This window comes from Gadus macrocephalus, chromosome 3, assembly GCF_031168955.1.
Source record: "Gadus macrocephalus chromosome 3, ASM3116895v1".
NCBI lineage: Eukaryota > Metazoa > Chordata > Actinopteri > Gadiformes > Gadidae > Gadus > Gadus macrocephalus.
The window spans coordinates 11,483,813-11,502,177 of record NC_082384.1 but is presented as its reverse complement, the minus strand read 5'-3'; the positions used below and the strand labels follow the sequence as shown (position 1 = coordinate 11,502,177).

The 18,365-nt window shown below is 49.7% G+C and overlaps 1 protein-coding gene across 1 annotated transcript; it reads right to left on the bottom strand.

Moving 5' to 3' along the window:
* Window positions 1-7,323: 7,323 nt before the first annotated feature.
* LOC132454084 (uncharacterized) lies at window positions 7,324-18,150 on the bottom strand. The gene is made up of 4 exons (XM_060047248.1): window positions 17,564-18,150; window positions 14,359-16,331; window positions 8,603-8,734; window positions 7,324-8,371 (listed from the first exon to the last, which is right to left on the bottom strand). Exons 2-4 carry the CDS (start codon window positions 16,252-16,254, stop codon window positions 8,210-8,212), a joined length of 2,190 nt encoding a protein of 729 aa, XP_059903231.1. The 5' UTR covers window positions 16,255-16,331; window positions 17,564-18,150; the 3' UTR covers window positions 7,324-8,209.
* Between the last annotated feature and the right edge of the window lie 215 nt (window positions 18,151-18,365).

The window sequence follows — 18,365 nt, the reverse complement described above, 5'->3', positions numbered from 1 at the left end:
GGGGGGGGGGGAGCAGAGAAGTTCATTTTTTTCCACATCCTGTGTTCCAACACAGGGCTATTTTCTCCCTGCCGGAGACTGCTGTGTGTTTGTCTGGACGGCTGCCGCAGCTGTGCGCCCCAGAGAGCCGGCCTTGGGGACAGTGACAGCCCAGAAGGCCAGCACGCTTGGCCCTGACTGGGGTGGGGTGGGGAGCAGAGTGAGAAAGGCTGGTCTTTGTGGGGCTGAGCAGCTTGTTGACTCACTGGGGGGACTCAGCTCGCTGCAGCGGGCCAAACATCGGCTGGCTGGAATGTGCGTTGATAAAAGGCCCAAGGACAGGTGGTGAGAAAGCATGAGGGAGGATAGGGATCGGACCAGAGAGGGGGAGAGAGACCAAAGGGGAAGGATACAGTCTAGATCAGGGATGGGAACGCTGCTTTCAAGAGGGGCCCTCCTGACTTTGATAAAGGAGGCGAAGGGGCTACACATTGGACAATTTAATTGAACCATGAAACAGTGCTGAATTAAGTTAAACTATACATACATTTGATAGGCATAAGAGATTACCTTTCAATCGCGGTTAATGATGTTAACGATGTTAACATCGCTGCTGGATGCCCCAAAGGGATATGCCTTTTTCTTTTTTACTCAATGACATCCTGCTGCTACCCTTACAAAGTACGTAAGGGTTGCACACAGTAGGCCTACCATTGGGACGTGCTATAGGGGATTTCACTGTTTAGCACACCTGTAGTGCCGCTCATCCACTTTTGCGGGCTCAGTCAATGTGACGTATGTTCTGCTGCCCAGAAGATTATGGGGCAGAATGGCCTAAAAGCATGCTGGCTCGTATGCTGCGAAATGTGACTGGATGCAGTATAACATCCTGGTAATTTTGGCATACTGCATTTTCCATACTATTTATTGGGACATACTAAATCCTTTTCCGGCATACCAAATAGTATGGTGGTATGGGTATTGGAATGGGAGAGTGGATGATTGGCCGGTTTGAGCAACAACCCCACCACCTGCGTCCTGTGTTTGTAGGAGACCAGTTATGGTCACCTAGGCTAGGTGGCATGTAGCATGGAACTTGCTATATACCCTATGGCAAATGACAAATGTAAGACAGTGACACACACACACACACACACACACACACACACACACACACACAGAGAATATAGAAACAGAGCACAGAAGGTAGGGACAAAAATATTAAATAGTAAGAGAATTTGAAATGAGTGAGAGTGAATTTGAAGCTGAGTGAGTGAGTGAGTGAGTGAGTGAGTGAGTGAGTGAGTGAGTGAGTGAGTGAGTGAGTGAGTGAGTGAGTGAGTGAGTGAGTGAGTGAGTGAGTGAGTGAGTGAGTGAGTGAGTGAGTGAGTGAGTGAGTGAGTGAGAGAGAGAGAGAGAGAGAGAGAGAGAGAGAGAGAGAGAGAGAGTAATATGGAGGAACATCACACATAAGTCTTCCGTTGTCGCTCGCCCACCCATGTGACCTCTTCGGTCATGTGAGAGAGAGAGAGACGCTTGTGGGTAAAAACGACAACAGGGAAATAAACAAACATGTTGGATTATTCCCAATGCATCAGACCTTCAAGCTGCTCTGGCAGCTCTAATAAACTTACAGGAGACTTTCCACAAAATGTACAGGATATGTACAGATAGTATTACTGAACAGAGAAGGATCTTTTTGGTTATTGCGGCACGTACATATTCTGTACATTTCGTGGAAAGACTCCTGTACGCTTGTTAGAGCTGCCAGAGCAGCTTGAAGGTCCGACGCATGGAAATAATCCGACATGTTTGATTATTTCCTTGTACTGGCACATGTATGTGACGTAAACGCGTACGCGACGTGAGCAGATCTGAGCAGTGTTTTGCGTCTTGGCAGTGTAGACGGAAACGCTACGGCGGAGCGTATTCAACTTTTCCACTTCGGTTTCAGATTTATGTGTTTTCATGCCCTAAAAACGCCGTCACCATGCCCTAAAAACGCCGTCACCGTCTAAACGAAAGGCACTTCCGATAAAATATTTCGTCGTTTTCACCCGCAGGCGTCCTCGTGTAAACGGGGCCTAAGAAAGAGAGACATCGGCCTTTTATACACTGCCAAGCCGGTTCGGTCGCGGCTTGGCACGCAAGGCAATTTCAGCGTCTTGCGTGTGAATCCGAGGATGTAAAATCCCTTGTTCGTCACAGCGACGGCTTTCTTGGTTCACTTGAGAATGCGGGGCTAAGCACAGAGTCTAGACCTCTTTAGAATCAATTGCATGCCACCGAATGTTTTTATTTTTTATGAATGAAGACACCCGCATCAATTAATTCACATCTAGGCTACAAACGCGATTAACTACTGCAGAAAGGCCAACATATTCCTTACTTTGCTGACCACTTGTTTTCTATCCCGACAAAAGCCTCGTAAGGAACGTTGTCGTTAAATGCATCTGCTCACCTTCTCTCCCATGATGGTCAGCAGCTGGCGGATTCCGCCTTCTCTCCAGTAAGAACTACTCATGTTGATATCGCTGCGTGGTCTCTGACAGCGCAGCAACACCCCTCCCCTAACCCCCCCCCCCCCGCCCCCCCCACAGAACCGCAGAGCCGTCTGATCGCGTTCCCATCAAAATGAAACCGCCAGTGTGTGTAGGGTGCGGGAGGGTAGATTGGGCTGCTAACTCACGCAGGCAATTTACCTCGGGCAGTGTAAACACGTGGACCATGCCGGGAAAATGGCGTGCATAAGACGGGCATATTTGGCAGTGTACGTTTGGCACGTCTCTAAAGAGAGAGAGGGGGAGGGAGAGAGAAATGGCTAAGGAGCAGTCCTGGAGGCGGTGTTTGTCCTTCCTTGGGAAGGGGCCAGTTGAAGGGCGTGGTCAGAGAGAGAGAGAGAGAGAGAGAGAGAGAGAGAGAGAGAGAGAGAGAGAGAGAGAGAGAGAGAGAGATGCGGGCGGCTAAGGATGGCCAGGCCGCCACAGCGGAAGAGCAAGAGGAAGGATAGAGCGCCGCTCCGACAGTGACCTTAGCACGCAGAGCCACGGCGCGTCTATTGTCTGCCGGGCTGCGGTGATAACAGGCCACATCCATAACCCCCGGGGACAAGCGCCACAACAAGCCCCAGAACACACGCCGCCCGCTCCCAAGAATAACCCTCCCCCCCGGGGGTCAGCGAGCTGCCAGGACCTTCACCTCCCCGCGGCCGCGCCACAGCCACCGCTGGGGAGTCCACAACCTGGATGACCAACAGCGTCCAAGAGTAGGGGCGGGGTGTCGCCCCCGTTGAACGAGCACGGATCCAAACAACGTTCGGGGTGAAAGGTCACCCCCGCCCCCCCCCCCCCCCCCTTGGGGCGGGCGGCATGGCCCAACGCCCTGTGTTGTGTTTGTCGGGAGTGTTAAGGTCGATTTCTAAGCAAGTGCCTTGCTCGTGGGAACTGCGACAGCGCCGGGTGATTGATCTGTTGTTTCCGACTGTCCCGCTCCGCAGTGAGCGGTCAAGGGAGGCTGCCGGCCAGGACGCCGCCCGGCGATAACCCGGGCTCTTCCTCTGTGGTCTCCACGACCGCTAAAAATACAGCCGTCCTGGGAGGCCGGCCAGAATGCCTGGGACATGACACACAAGCTCCGGCACTGCCGGGAATGTGCCCGTAAAGAGGTGCCAATCATAGGAAAAACCAACGGCATGTTACAGATGAGGTAAATGTTTACGGTAATGAACTGATTCTCGTATTAAGGAACATTGTGGGGCATATTGTACTGTAACAATAATCACAATTACTAAGTATCGACACGTTTCAAGATGTTTTCATACAAATACTCCCAATGGATACTAGAATTACAATAACAAACACTGATGCCATACCATGACAACTTAACAACCCTGAAGCAGCCGTACACACAATTTTTACCAGATTCTTTATTTTACAATTGACAACAATCCATCCAGGCCACCCACCGCTCATACACACACACACACACACACACACACACACACACACACACACACACACACACACACACACACACACACACACACACACACACACACACACACACACACACACACACACACCTGCTGCACAAAACAAGCACCAAGAACCTGCCAACAAAAACAACATCCACACACACACACACACACAGCTACAGACAGCGACACACACACACACACACACCTGCTTTGCCACAACATCCGATACAAGCGAGCCACCAGCTGAATGTGTGCTTCAGCCACCTGCTAGCCCCGCCGCACGTGGCGCTAACAACAGCCTGGCGGGATGGGTCCGCCCCGAGCCCAGAAGGACGGACACCCACGCCCCCGGTGCTGCTGGGAACAGCAGGGGGGTGACGCACGCACGGGGCCGGTCTGAGGGGACGCCGAGCTCTCTTGTTGTTATGGTTACGTACATAACCGGGGACGCAAACAGATAAGGGGTCAATTATTTGAGAACATTGTCTGGATAGAGAAATCCTGCCTCAGCTAGGTTGGTCCGGGGTCAGGGACCCTTGGGAGGACGTTTCAAATTGGTATCAATGGACACAAATAACAATAAGACACAATAATTCTAACAGCAATTATGGGGTAAAACAACCGAATTGGGATATCTGGGGTCTTGTGTCAATTTCTATAATATTTTTTTCATCTAGACTTCACTGGCTCCTGTCTACTGTTCTGCCACCTCCTTTATTCTGAAAACATCTGAACTCACTTAATCGTCTGTAAAGAAATATGTTACATTCATATTACTTTTTAAAAAAAAACTTTTATTTATTGCAGATCTACAAAATCTAAATGAAAAACTATTAGATTTAGAAATACATTTGAACACATATTTCGCCGAAAGGTGGGTCTGCATCACTGATGAAGGAAGGAGTGTCGCTGTGATGGCTCCATGGCAGTGTTGGATAAGACATATTAGAGAGGTCAGACACCACATGGCCGAAAGGGAACAATCACAAGCCCAGCCACCACCACCATGCATTGGGGGGAGGAGGGTGTGTGCCAAGGAAAGAGAGAGAGGGTGCATGTGAGAAGAAACGAGAGAGAGAGAGTTTGTGACAAGGAAAGAGAGATAGAGAGAGAGAGTGTCTGAGTGTGAGAGATAGGGTAATAGAGAGAGAACGGGAGAGAGGGGGGTATGTGTGTGTGTGTTTATGCATATGTGTGGACGTGTGTGTGTGCATATGTGTGTGTAGGTGTGTCAGTTATAGCCAAGGCCGACAGGCTTTGTTTGCCAGGTGACCTTAAATAATGCAGACGGAACGCAAGCGCACATTGAAACTCACTCCATGACCACACACACACACACACACACTAACAGATGCGCACACAAACACACACACACACTGAAAAACATACACACACAGACATTCAAACACACTAACACACATGCACACAGTGACTCACACACACTAACACACATACAAACACGAACACACAAACACACACTCTAACACACATACATAACACACATACATACACAGACAAACACACACTAACACAAAAACTAACACTCACACACACACACACACACACACACACACACACACACACACACACACAAACATTGGATGGACTTGTTTCATTGTTGCCCCTCATTCAATGATGACGTTTATCCTTCACATCTGGTCCAACCATCGATGGACACACATGAAGACTATTCAAAGAAGTTCAATATCTCATCGTGCCTTCTGGACAGTGTCAGGGAGTACGAGTACAGAAAAACCTCTTTCCAATCCCAGAGGCCAACAACGTCCGCTCCACCTCCACTAATCTCATTTGAATTTCCAGGAATCACAGGAACTCTCCAAAGCCAATCAGGATTGGAGGGATTGGAGCAGGGGGACAATAGAGAGCCCAGCCGTGCGGCCTACATCTGGATCCCCTGGTTCTGTGCCGCCGGCCCCATTCACCAGACCAGTTTTGACCGCCTTAAGGAGATTAAGTGGGCGTCGGGACACTTGAGGTCGGAAAGGGCTGAATGCCCTCCCCCCCACCCCCCGCTACTATTAGGCCCTAAGAGCCCACTTCACGAAGTCAACAACCCCTTGGCATCCATCAATCTCCCCCTGTCGCGCCTTCACAGTAAAAGCCCCTCGGTTAGCGCTGAGCTGAGCATTACGCGCAGTAAAGGCTGTGTTTACAAAGGCTTAGTGGAGTTTGCACTGTGGAGGGAAAGTAAAAAGGAGGAAACTCACAAATACACACAGACCTTGGATAACAATGAATGTCCGACAGGCGTTGCGCGCCGTAGACATTAAGAGCAGGGGGGGGGGGGGAAAGAGATTCGGGGGTTGAGGAACACAAGGGAGTCAGACACGTTACCCTTCACTAAGGAATTCACCGATGTCCCTGCTGGCATTTCAGCACTTTTTCACACCTTTGGCCTGACCGAGATAAGAGAAAAACAAAACAAGCGTTTCTGTCGATGTTTATTCCGGGAACTTCCAAATAGAACAGAAACATCTTGTTCGACGATCCAATCACCTCCCGGCTCCCCCTGTCAGCACTCTCCCACGACGCCCTCCTGCTGAGGGCCGAGTGATGCACTCATTCAATCACTTACAGTCCCTGCTCTTGTGTACCGTCACTGTGTGTGTGTGTTAATGTCGTTTACATTTAGGGCATTTAGCAGACGCTTTTATCCAAAGTGACTTACACTAAGTCGATTTGTACAGAAGCAAGAGAAACAAAATATCGCTGTCTGTACATAGAAACACGTTCCAAGTACTTTCAATTGCTAGGTTAACCTATTCCCTGTGTACAGCAAAGACAGCTAGGATAAGATGCTACACGCTGCTAAGCACCAGTGTTAAGTGCCAGGATGAATGTACAGCACAGTTTTTAGTAAATAAAGGGGGGAGGAGGGGCAGTTTTGGGGAGGCAATGCAGAGTCCAGGTGAACTCTGAACAAGTGAATCTTGAGTCTCTTACAGAGGCTGTTGTACAAAGTCAAAATCTTCTCTTCATCTTTAACCCGTTGAATGTCTTTCCTCCAGTGAGGCAGGTCCTGTCCATCCGAGAGTGTTATAATAAATAATGTATTCCAGCGTGTGATGCACACTACGGATGCACACCCACCTTCCCAGAAAACTGATTATTGTGTCCAGTCCCAGTCCAAAAGAAAACGAGAAATGCCTATGAGAAAGAGTTCTGACAACCACTGCAGCGGCCCACTGGGCAGGTCAGCCTCCGGGCTGTCTTCTGAGGGCCCCTCGACGCCAGCGGGGAGGGAGAAAAGTCATTAAGCGAGCAAGCGAGCGGACTAAAGATGTCTTTCTTGAACCGTGCCCCCTCCCCCGCCCCTCAGCCCCCCCATCCTGTCCTTTCACCCCCCCACCACCCCTTCTGACCTCTTTGTTGGAGCAGAGGGGATCTAGACCCCAGAACTTGCTAATTATAGAGTTTACCGTCTGCTCGGCTAAGCTCTAAGTGCCTGGAAACATTCCTCCAATACGCAAGTCACCCTGAGTGTGTGATAGTGCTGTGTGTGTGTGTGTGTGTGTGTGTGTGTGTGTGTGTGTGTGTGTGTGTGTGTGTGTGTGTGTGTGTGTGTGTGTGTGTGTGTGTGTGTAAAATAGTGTTTCATAATGAGTGTGTTGATATGTGTGTCAGAGTGTTTCATAAGTAAATAATGCACACACACACACACACACACACACACACACACACACACACACACACACACACACACACACACACACACACACACACACACACACACACACACACACACACACGTCACACACACACACACACACACACACACACACACCAGGCCACTCTTAATGAAGACTGATAGAGCAGAGACTTTGCAGTGGAAGTCAGGAGTGTATAACGGCCCCCGGGGCCCCAGAGCACAACGGAAGGCACCAGACCAATCACAGAGCAGGGCCGTTATGAAAGCCTGGTGCCGCTTGATCAACTGTGAGGCCAGGGACTCCACCTCCCCTGTCACACAGCCCAGACCAAGAGCTGAAAGAGGAAGCCAGGCATCGTCTCTCAATCAAGAAGTACAACCACCGGACTTCACCAGATGACAGAGCAATTGCTCGTCCATAGGGGCTGGGTACTGTAGAGGCTAGGATGGTCAACGCCCAGCACAAAGGTAATGGGGTCAATCCCTTGTTCATCCTTGAGCAAGACGGCCTAACTCAGGGAATCTTGGTTCCCCAAGTGTTCATTGTGATTTGCTTGGGTGTCTTCTGAATGGTGTCTGCCAAATTACTGAAGACTTATGTGTGGTGTTTGATGCAAAGCAGGTCTTGAAGGCAGCACCGTACTCACCGATGTCTTGGGTTTGGCGCCAAGATGGGGTTTCGATGGAGCAGCAGATACAAGGGTCTCCTGGGAAGGGTTGCCAGTTTGAGACCCTGGATCCATATCCTGCACAGAACCCAAGATTGACCGGTTGAAAGGTTAAAAAAATAATTTGTAATATCTTTTTTACTTACCTCATGTAAGTTTTACTTACATGAGGATGAGGAACCTAAGAGGAAAAGAGTATACTACATCAAATCACTTTATGCTCCTATTGGATTTGGTCTGGGGAAACTGGCGATCCAGGAAGGCCCAGCTACAAACAGGTCATTATTATTTGGATTCTATTCAGTTTACCAGGTGTCTCCTGCGTGGGGTGGGGGTGCTGTCCATGGAAGAGGTGGCACTGAGAGCGTTATCAATCTCCTTGTCCAACTGGTCCAGCTTCATCAGCAGCAGCACCATGGAGTCCAGGCGGGGACTATCCCGCTGGAGACCCAACACAAAAACACAAGCGTCAACACAATCCTTAAAACACAACCTTCTTTCCTCAACGTCATCAATGGTTCCCACTTGACAAAGAGCTTCCAGCGAACAGCGCGGCGCACAAGAATCCACCCGACATTCTGCCTGCGAGCCGTGGACGGCCTTTGTGGCCCCTTCGTCTTTTAAGCTGGGCGAAAGTAGAAAAGAAAAAACACGAAACCCCTGGACCAGAAATCCCACGCAGCTGCCCGGTCGCCGCGGCGATCCGTCCCTCATGGTGTTCTGTGGGGGTCTTATTACTGCCCTGACCTCCCGCTCGCTGCCCTCGCCAGCTTTGGATCAGCCATGGGAACAGGAGGCAGAGGCCCCAGCTGGCCCGGGTTTGCCCTGGAAGAGGCCCGGGTGTGAAGTGTTGACTGCCAGCCAGCCGGTCTCTTGTGTGTGTTAGCCAGGCTGGCCCACAAGGGGCAGCGCCTCAACCCCAACCGGAGCTCTGCACTATTTACTAGGGTTGAGTCGTTCAGCAGATGCATTTCACTAAACCGACTCCAAGTGTATTTTAGACGCATGTAAAAAATTAGCTAGGACAACTTGCTCTCGGATGCCCAGGGGTTAGGCTGCCGACAAGGGGGATCAACCCGGTACTTTTTGGCTGAGAGTTGAGCAGCCTAACCTCAAACCTGCCATCTCCAAGAGGCGCATATTTCTAATCTTATTGCTTAGATTATGAATTATTATTATGTAGCCCACATGAAGCCCTATGGTAGTAGCAATAGTTTTTTATATTAATTTCAAATGAATGAGACAATGCTGGATTTATTCCCTCTGTGGTCTCTCTTTTTGGTCCTAAGATACTATTTAACAAGGGTACTCTACCAGGTCTCACACTGACCCCCGGTGGAGAACATGTGAAATGAGACAGCATTTTAACCCATCTAAGATGCTCCATCTGAATGTCCTCTATAGTCTGCAATTAATTTAATTTCATGACTTTGGTGAAAAAAAAAAAAAAAAGTTTAAAAGTTCAACAACTTAATAAATCAGTAACCCATTCCTTTCAGTGTTTGTCATACCCAGGATATGACATCAGGACCACATCCCTCCCAGGGCAATTGAGAAAAAGAGAGTGATCACGCGACATCACAAGGACATCTCCACTTCACCCCAAACACATCTAATAACAATCTGATTTAACGCATTAATGGCAGTGGAGTCAGACATGCGGGACACAGCAGGGTTCTGGGTCTCCAAAGAGCACGCACGTGTGTACCTGCAAGTGCATACACAGGAATGGCCACAGGTGTAATCTGACCGGCGCTGTGGTTTCCAGTGGCTGTGTTCCTAGGTTGTCCCCTCAGGGCAGACATGGATTTGTCCGGTTTACGAGGGATGAAATCGTACCGAGATGTTTGAGCAGCAAAACAATGTTTTCCTGAAGCCGGGATAATAATGTGGCGGAATTGGTTTTGCGGGAACGTGTTTTACGATGGGTGTGTGGACACAGTGCGGATGTGGTGGTGGAGTCATGACTGATAAAGTTAACACTTCAATAATGTTTTTGGCGTTTAAGAATAAATGTTTATCATAGTTGAATAATTCCATAACATATATTTTACCGGACGTTTTTCCCGGCTGGGATTTTCTTCATTGCATCGTTTTTGCTGGAGCCCGATCATGTTCACCACTCAAATTTGACCGTGTGTCCGTATCTTAGTAGTGCACACAACCAATTTATCACACGAAGAACATTGTTACACACTCAAGGTCTCGAATTGCCTGATACTGTTTTTACTGGGTCTGTTGGTTCTCATGTAAAGCGATTGGTAATGCATGTTTTAAAAGGTGCTATATAAAGAAAGTGCATCCTGTTCCTGTTACTTGTGTTCTGCTGGGTGATGAGCGGGCGCTGGTGTCCCGGATGCGGGCAGACTGAGGGCTCCGGCCCGCAGGCCTGTCCCACCAGTACCCGACTTGAGACCCGTGCTTGCAGTTATTTTCCAGTCAGCTTCCAATTAGCCTGTCATAGGGGATTGGGTCTGCTGGAAGGAGCTGCCCAGTCGACGTGGAGAGTCTGTGTGTGCGTGTGTGTGTGTGCGCGTGTGCGTGTGTGTGTGTGTAAGTTCATGGCGAAGTTTGCCGCCGGGGCCTGACGCATGGCATCCCAACGCCGGCGGCACCGCAACACATCGCTGCATTCACTCTCTCTCTCTCTCTCTCTCTCTCTCCCTCCCTATCCCTCTCTCCCTTCCCATCTCTCGCTCTCTCCTCTCTCTCTCTCCTCCCCTTCTCCCTCCCTCTCACCCTCTGTCCCCGCGGCTCAGATGTCTGTACACTACACATGGTGGTGTAGGGAAACAATAGTATCTTTACAAGGGAGCTGTACTCCATGAACAAAAGCAGCAGAGCCCGAGTGGCGATAATAAAAATAACCACACAACCAGCATTGTAAAAAAAACAACAATGAAAAACAAACACAAAACGTGTGCATTTGAATGGTTTTTCACGGGATGATGTTTCATGCTGCTGGTTTCTACGTTTATTTCCCTCTCTCTCTCTCTCTCTCTCTCTCTCTCTCTCTCTCTCTCTCTCTCTCTCTCTCTCTCTCACTGTCTCATCTTTTGAGGTTTTACTCACATTCCTCCTCACTTCCTGTTTTCTGTGGATGGAAGACAGTTCCCACAGTGTTTGAACTTCCAGAACCCACCCACCCCTCCTCCTCCTCCTCCTCCACCACCACCACCACCCCCATCTTCCTTTCCCAGTCCCCCCCCTCCGTCCCACCCCCCCCCCCCCCCCCTCCCCTCCTCACACAGCAGCAGGCCTGCGTCCAATCCAGTCTGCCCTCAGACATTCTCAATCAATTTAGCATCTCTTCATCGCATTACTTCTCCGAACCAGACCTTCACCCAGTGCCCCCCCGACCTCTGACCTCCTCAACAGGAGGCCAAACACAAGAGAGAGACAGAGAGACAGAGAGAAAGGGAGATAAAGAGAGCGAGGGACATAGAGAGATGGAAAGAGGCAGAAAGATGATGAGAGGGGAGTTAGCTATACAGATAGCGGGAAAGAATAGATAGATAGATAGATAGATAGATAGATAGATAGATAGATAGATAGATAGATAGATAGATAGATAGATAGATAGATAGATAGATAGATAGATAGATAGAGAGATAGAGAGAGAGAGAGAGAGAGAGAGAGAAAGAGAGAGAGAGAGAGAGAGAGAGAGAGAGAGAGAGAGAGAGGGCCAAAGATAATTACCTTGTGGTATAGTTATCTTTTCATGAACTTCTGTATTGCTATTTGTTATGTTTATTTACCTATTATTATTAGCGTTGTTCAATAAATCATGTTTGGCTTTGCTTTAGCGACACGTATTGTACATATGCCCTGCTCATAAAGCCAACTGGTTTGAATTGAACGGAGAAGGGAGGAGAATGAGAAGCCAGCTCAGAGAGCGGTCCGGTGGTGACGTCAGACATGTGAGCCCATCTTTCGGGCCCCGAGGTCGAGATAAGGCCCCGTTGGCGAAAAACAAATAAACACCCTGACAAAGAGCACGCTATCGTGCCATCCATCTCCCAGCCATTACAGATAGCCAAATGGCTTCATTTTCCCCCAGATTATCCTCCTCTGACAACAACAGCAGCAGCAGCTATCTCCCGGGGCCGTGATGGGCCCCAGACAATACAATTAAAGTGTCTATCGACAGCCATCTCCTGCCTGCACCACCGGGCGCTATACGTCAGGCGTGGACACTAGCCGCCTTCTGCTAACAACAAGATGTATCAAGAATTACGGCGCTAATTCAATAAATATGAAGCTATAAATAGGAGGCCCGAGAAGGTTATCAGGTGGATCCATGTGATGAAGGGGCAGGTAGGGGTGAGGCACCTTGCTCTTCAATGAGGCGTAGTCTGTGGAGCAAGAGGAAATCGAACCCAGTAACGTTCAGCTGGGAGCCAAACAGCCCAGCTGATACACAATGTTCCGAATCATGTATTTACCAGATGGAAATAACTTCCCAATGTAATTCAGTTCAACAATGAGCCCGGTAATAGCTCATCACCGGGTCTCGTGTCTGAGCAGCAGCTCTTGGGCCTCCAGCCAGAGTGAGGCGATGGGCATGCTGAACCCCCTCGCTACCAATTCAATTAGTCAGTGTGTGTGACCTACACGTGGGGAGAAGCCCCCCGACGTCCCCCGTCCCCCCCCGTCCCCCCCCCCCGCCGGCTGAATCCGCTCCGAAGACATTCCCTGGAAGCCTGTCTCCTGAATAAACTGGCATCCCGCTGCGTCCGAGCGCTCCGAGCCCAGCGGAGCGGCCATTACCGCCATATGGTGGAAGCATTGAACCCGAGGACTCCTCTTTTTACGGGCTCGCTCTTTCTTTTTTTTTTCAGTTACAGCAGCAGAGGGAGAACACATTCTCAGAGGTGTTTGATTCAGGGGAGGTTTCACCTCGACCGCTGCACAAACGGTTGCTAACCGGTCATAGAAAATGCCGGAGGCTTTCCGCTTCCCCTCGTTTTGCCCTGTGACTTCAGAGCGCCCTTTCCTCCATGGCAGCTGGCGTTAATTTTTACGTCAACGACGCTGAGGTGTCCAACATTTGTGCAATTTATCTTAAACAGATTCATGTGAATTGGATATGGTTAGATGTGGGAGTTTGTCAGATAAATATTCAGGATGCTGTCAATGTGAAGTGAACCATGAACTCTAAAGAAAGGCTGAGACATACAAGCGCCCCATACCCCTTGGCTATCTATGGGATGGCCAGGTTTCGGGGTTTTGGTCAAAGCAAGGTAACAGCTTGTATCTACAGTGGTATTTATATTTTAAAGAGCGTATCACAAGCAATATGGCTAGGCTGAAATACGATGCAGTCAGTGATCGGTTGGCTCTTCAAAACAACATACCAATTTGACTAACCCCTGTGTTGTCAATATAACGTCGCTATTGTTATTATTCCTGGTGTCAAAAATTGTCATTTTATGGCTTGACCTACAATGAGCATTATTTTATGTGGGTTTCATTTCCAGTAAAAACTCGATAATAGTGTCACATCTTTAGTTCCATCACTGATGATGATCAACCATGAATGTCAAACGAGTATAAATTATATCAGCGGTTTAGCGCCCTGGCTGCCTAGCCTTCTAGTGGTTAGCTTCCTAGCTCTTAGCTTTCCACCGCTCCGGTCAATGCAGTCCTGTAGGAGTGTGTGTGCGCTGTGAGCTTTAAACTGCCGTTACGGAATCCATGCCCTTATAGGACCTTGTTTTGCAACCCGAGGGTGGGAGAGACAGAAACATTTGACAGATCCCACTGTCGCAGATCTGTAAGCATGCAAGAGTGAAGTCATTGTTTTCCAGCCGGCGAGCCAGCGAGAGCGAGACCGAAACGATGTGGTGCCCAGTTAAGTGTTGCTTATTACAACAAAGAAATCATTTGAGGAATTGCAGTGTCGGGACTGTGATTGCAAAAGAGATTAGAAAGATAAATAAAAACAAAAACGTTTTCATTCCTGCAAATGCGCAATCCACTTTCCTACAGGACTAGAACGCAAATGGAGTCCTACTGAAACATATAAAAAGGGTTGACAGACACTTATAATCCCATTCATTTACCTTTTTAACCCGCATCTTCACCGCGCTGTCATCCTTCAGGTCCTCAGAATCACTCATCTCGTGGGGACCAGGAGTCGGCCCCTGAGGGCCGCAATGTGCAGCGGCCGCCTGCGCTGCCTCCGTCTCCTCCATCTCCTCAAATGTGGAGCATGTGGTGTCTGAGCCGCGGTGTTTGCTCTGACCATCTGGCCCATCGCGGGCAGGTGGCTCACCTAGGTAACAGCCAGAGGCTCGGTTGCCAGGGAGTCCATGTGGTGTGAGGTCATCCTCCACCACCCGTGCTGAAGCCTCTGTCTGAGGTCTCTGGAGGGTGGTGGTGTTTTGCTTTGAGTCCATATTGGTGGGTTGTTGATCCAATGGCGCGTCGGCGAGACTCAAGGCGTTATTCGTGGGTGTCTTCGGCGTTGGATTGTCGTCCGACTCGGAAGAGTTAAACTCGAGAATCGTGTCCAGTTTTGACACGCTGTTCTCTAGCGGTCCGGGTTGAGATTTGGTTTGGCTCTCTGAAAAGGTCAAGTCATGGGATACTGGGCTCCCGTCGAGATTCACAGAGGACTTGTTTTCCATATTTTCCTCCTCACACTGAATGGTGTTTGTTACTAGTCCACTGTCCAGTTGTTGTTCAGATAACACATGGCCATTGATTCCCTCGGTGCAGCATTGAACTTTAACATGCATTCCACCAGCCGTCGATGAACTCTGGTTGACTTCAGCCTGGCCGTTGACTTCAGCCCTATCCTCTTCTCGGTTCTGATCCATCTCTGCGATCCCAACGTCATGCAGCGCCAACACACTGTGGTGGAAAGCCAGGCTATCAGAACTGTGATCCACCTCCTCCACCGCGGGTCCCTCTGACGCCGCCGGAGGTGAAGGTGCCGCCTGACTTTCAGCCACCAGTGTTGCGGGGAGATCTAATCCTTTTACCTTATCGACAGCATCTACGCTCCTGCGTTCTGTTCCTGCTGCGCTGCATTCCTCTTCCGCGGCATCGGTCACCGTCTGCTCCGTAACCCGGTTAGCCCGCAGCCATCCGTCGCTATCTTCCGCCGGGTCGGATAAGCGGCACGCCTCACCTGAAGATAGACTGTAATTCATCCCGGCGTGAGACGCGGGGAAGATTTCCTCCTGTCTCTCGGTGTTGGGAGGGACAGCATCGGATTCTGGTTCAGCAGAATAGGTCAGCGTGGCGCCCGGGGGCTCGCAAGGCTCGCCCCGGCCATCTGTTTGGCTCTCCATTGTTTCATAATAATCATAAGTCTGATTAACGGCAAGCGCGGACGCTAGAGACCCATTGTCTAGACTAATAGACATGCACGGTTGCTGCTGTGGCTCCTCGGAAACCATACTTGCACCAGCGACCACGTCGCCGTCACTGCCACCGCTGCGACCGCCGTCAGCGACTCCATCGCTGTCGCCGTGTTCCGTACCGTCTCCAAAACGACTGATTTCACAACCACTATCGACTGTGCCGTTAATAACTGTGAGGCTCGATAGTCTATCTTTGGAGTCCGGGCTGGAAGCGGCCTCCCTCGGCGAGCCTAGGGGACCCTGTGACCCGGGCGACTCAAGGACTCCACTCTCCTCCGGCCCGTCCCCTGAACAGCCAGTGTCAACCTCTCCGACTGCATCTTCCCGCGTCTCGCAAAGAAGCCTTGCGTCCCCGACCACAGACGCCGCAGCGTCGCTCCCCCTTGGAATCCCGTCCGGCGCCGGCCGGTGGTGGTGGCACTCCGGCATGGACGCGCAACGCACCTGGCGGCCGTGTTTAGAGCCGTCACCGGGGCCGGGGCCGGTGCTACGACAGCAGACCAGGTCCAGGTCATCAAAGCTGTACGGTAACCCCGAGCGATGGGTCACGTGCTCCTCCCAGCTCCGTTTCCGCATGGCTACTGGCATGGTCAACAACCTCCTCCGCTGCTAAGCCATGGGCCGTGACCAACCGGAGGACCAGATACACTCAGCTCCGCCCGTTCCTGTGGGAAGGGAACCAGAAGAACGGGAGAGCAGGAGATCAGGGGGAGAGGAGTGGAGAAATTAGTAAAAGGAGGAGAGATGGAAGGGAGTAGGAGAGGTGAAGAATGAAGGAGTTGGAAAATTAAGAGGAGAGGAGGTTAGGAGGGGAGAGCAGAAGAAGATTGGAGGGAAGAAAACAAGGAGGGAGGGGTGAAGAAATTCAAAGAGAAACAATAGGAGAAAAGGAGAGAGGAGAGAGGAGAAGTGATGAAAGGGGTGCGCGGGAAATGTCAGTATTTTGAGATTTCAACATAAGGGCTTAACTGAATTTGCAGGAAATAATCTGGCAAGTAATGCTTCAGTTTGAAAATAAACAGCTTGACAGTCCAGGGTAGAAGAAGTGGACTGTAATTAGGTTCCATTAGTCTTCTCTGGAAGTATAAACTTAGCCAGGCCTATATAAACTGACACAAACCATATTTCTACTAAATAGTCCAACAAAACTGCCGTTGTATATTTAAGGTGTTGCATTAATCTCCTTGGTGAATCATAGTTATTTTATGTCTGAGGATATTTTTAATAAACTAAAATTCTTATGTAACAACCATTTATTTAAAAGAACAACATATCATTGAACCAAACCACCGGTGGCAGTATGGCAGCACAAAGTTTTAGACAATTATTTGATTATTTAAAGTTATTTGATAAATACCAGTGCCACCAAAGGGAAAACCCGCATAGTGAGGAGTTCTGGTGATGCGAATGGCTGAGCAATCAATAGCACAGAGCCTGGAGATAGCCTGATGACACTTGGGTAAAAGTTGTGCAATGCTTATACAGATGGATCAATGATGTAATCGTTACATACACAGATTTTCTGCCTCTATACAAGTGCAGAAAAAGGCTTTTTAAAAAGTGACAGCTGTATGGTTTGATGCTGTAAGAGGTCAAAAAGGATGATATAATCAGCAATTATGGTTAGCTATATAATTTCCACTGCATTGGTGTAGACAGAAGATAGTGTTTTGTATCTTCTTTGATCGTACGGACACATAAATTTAACAATAGCAGCGTTAATCATATATGAATATATAGACAATACCACATTTTTTTATCCAAGTGTTGTCATAAACTATACTGATACTTAACATCTAGTCTACCTCTGCTTAAACTGTGATCATAAACCTTAGCCATGCAAACACCAACAAAATGTACATTTTGTAAAAACCCATGAATATCCATTATTGTGCACCTTTTTATTCCTGAGGAGAGAAGAGCCAACTTCAACAGGACTTGACCTCCGACCCTCCGAGGTAAAAGCCCCACCGACCACCGCCAACACCACCACCACACTTCAAATAATAAAACTCTGCTTTACTGCCTGGCTTGTATTCAAACACAGCGTTGTCCAATACAAACGCCCATGAATCTGTTTCAAAGCGGTAGATCGGACATCCAGGGCGATGAGATATCTAAAAGGCAAGAAGATCCAGAAATCTGCAACGACTCTCTTTAAAAAACGATCACTCAAGAGTTTGGGGTCACGGCAAATCCTTCCATCCATCGCTCGGACTCTGACATGCCTGCGGCCCTTAAATCACGGTCGCGTAAACAACAAACTTCAAGCCGTCCCGGGTCGCTTTGGTAGACGCGTGTGCCGCTGGGCAGACGCTGAGAAGCCGGGGCCCAGGAGACGGCCAGGCCGTGAGAGCGCAGGCGAGACGGAGCGGCAGAAAAGCTCCACGCACCGCTTCCATCTTGATCACATTAGCACTTTTTCTGCTGACGCCGAGTGCCTGCGTGAAGCCAGAGTGGAGTACGAGGGGCCGGCACTCTTTTCTCCCCCCCCCCACCCCTCCTTACTCAAGCACAGTGCTCCTCCGCCTCCCTCCCTCCCTCCCTCCCTCTCCCCCGCCTCACCAAGACCCTCCCCGCTGGCTCTGACAGGGACTGTGACTCACATCCTTTAGGACCCCTCCCCAGCTCCCCTCCCTCCCTCCCTCCCTCCCTCCCTCCCTCCCTGGCCACACGATTCCCAAGCCGCCCCCCCCAAA

What these genes read in the sequence shown, in the direction of transcription:
- LOC132454084 (XM_060047248.1), bottom strand. Translation starts at nt 16,254, where the DNA reads ATGCCAGTAGCCATGCGGAAACGGAGCTGGGAGGAGCACGTGACCCAT. An exon ending in TGAAGATGCGGGTTAAAAAG is followed by an intron (nt 8,735 to 14,358) that starts GTAAATGAATGG and finishes TTGGGTCTCCAG; the next exon opens with CGGGATAGTCCCCGCCTGGA. An exon ending in CCCCACGCAGGAGACACCTG is followed by an intron (nt 8,372 to 8,602) that starts GTAAACTGAATA and finishes GGTTCTGTGCAG; the next exon opens with GATATGGATCCAGGGTCTCA.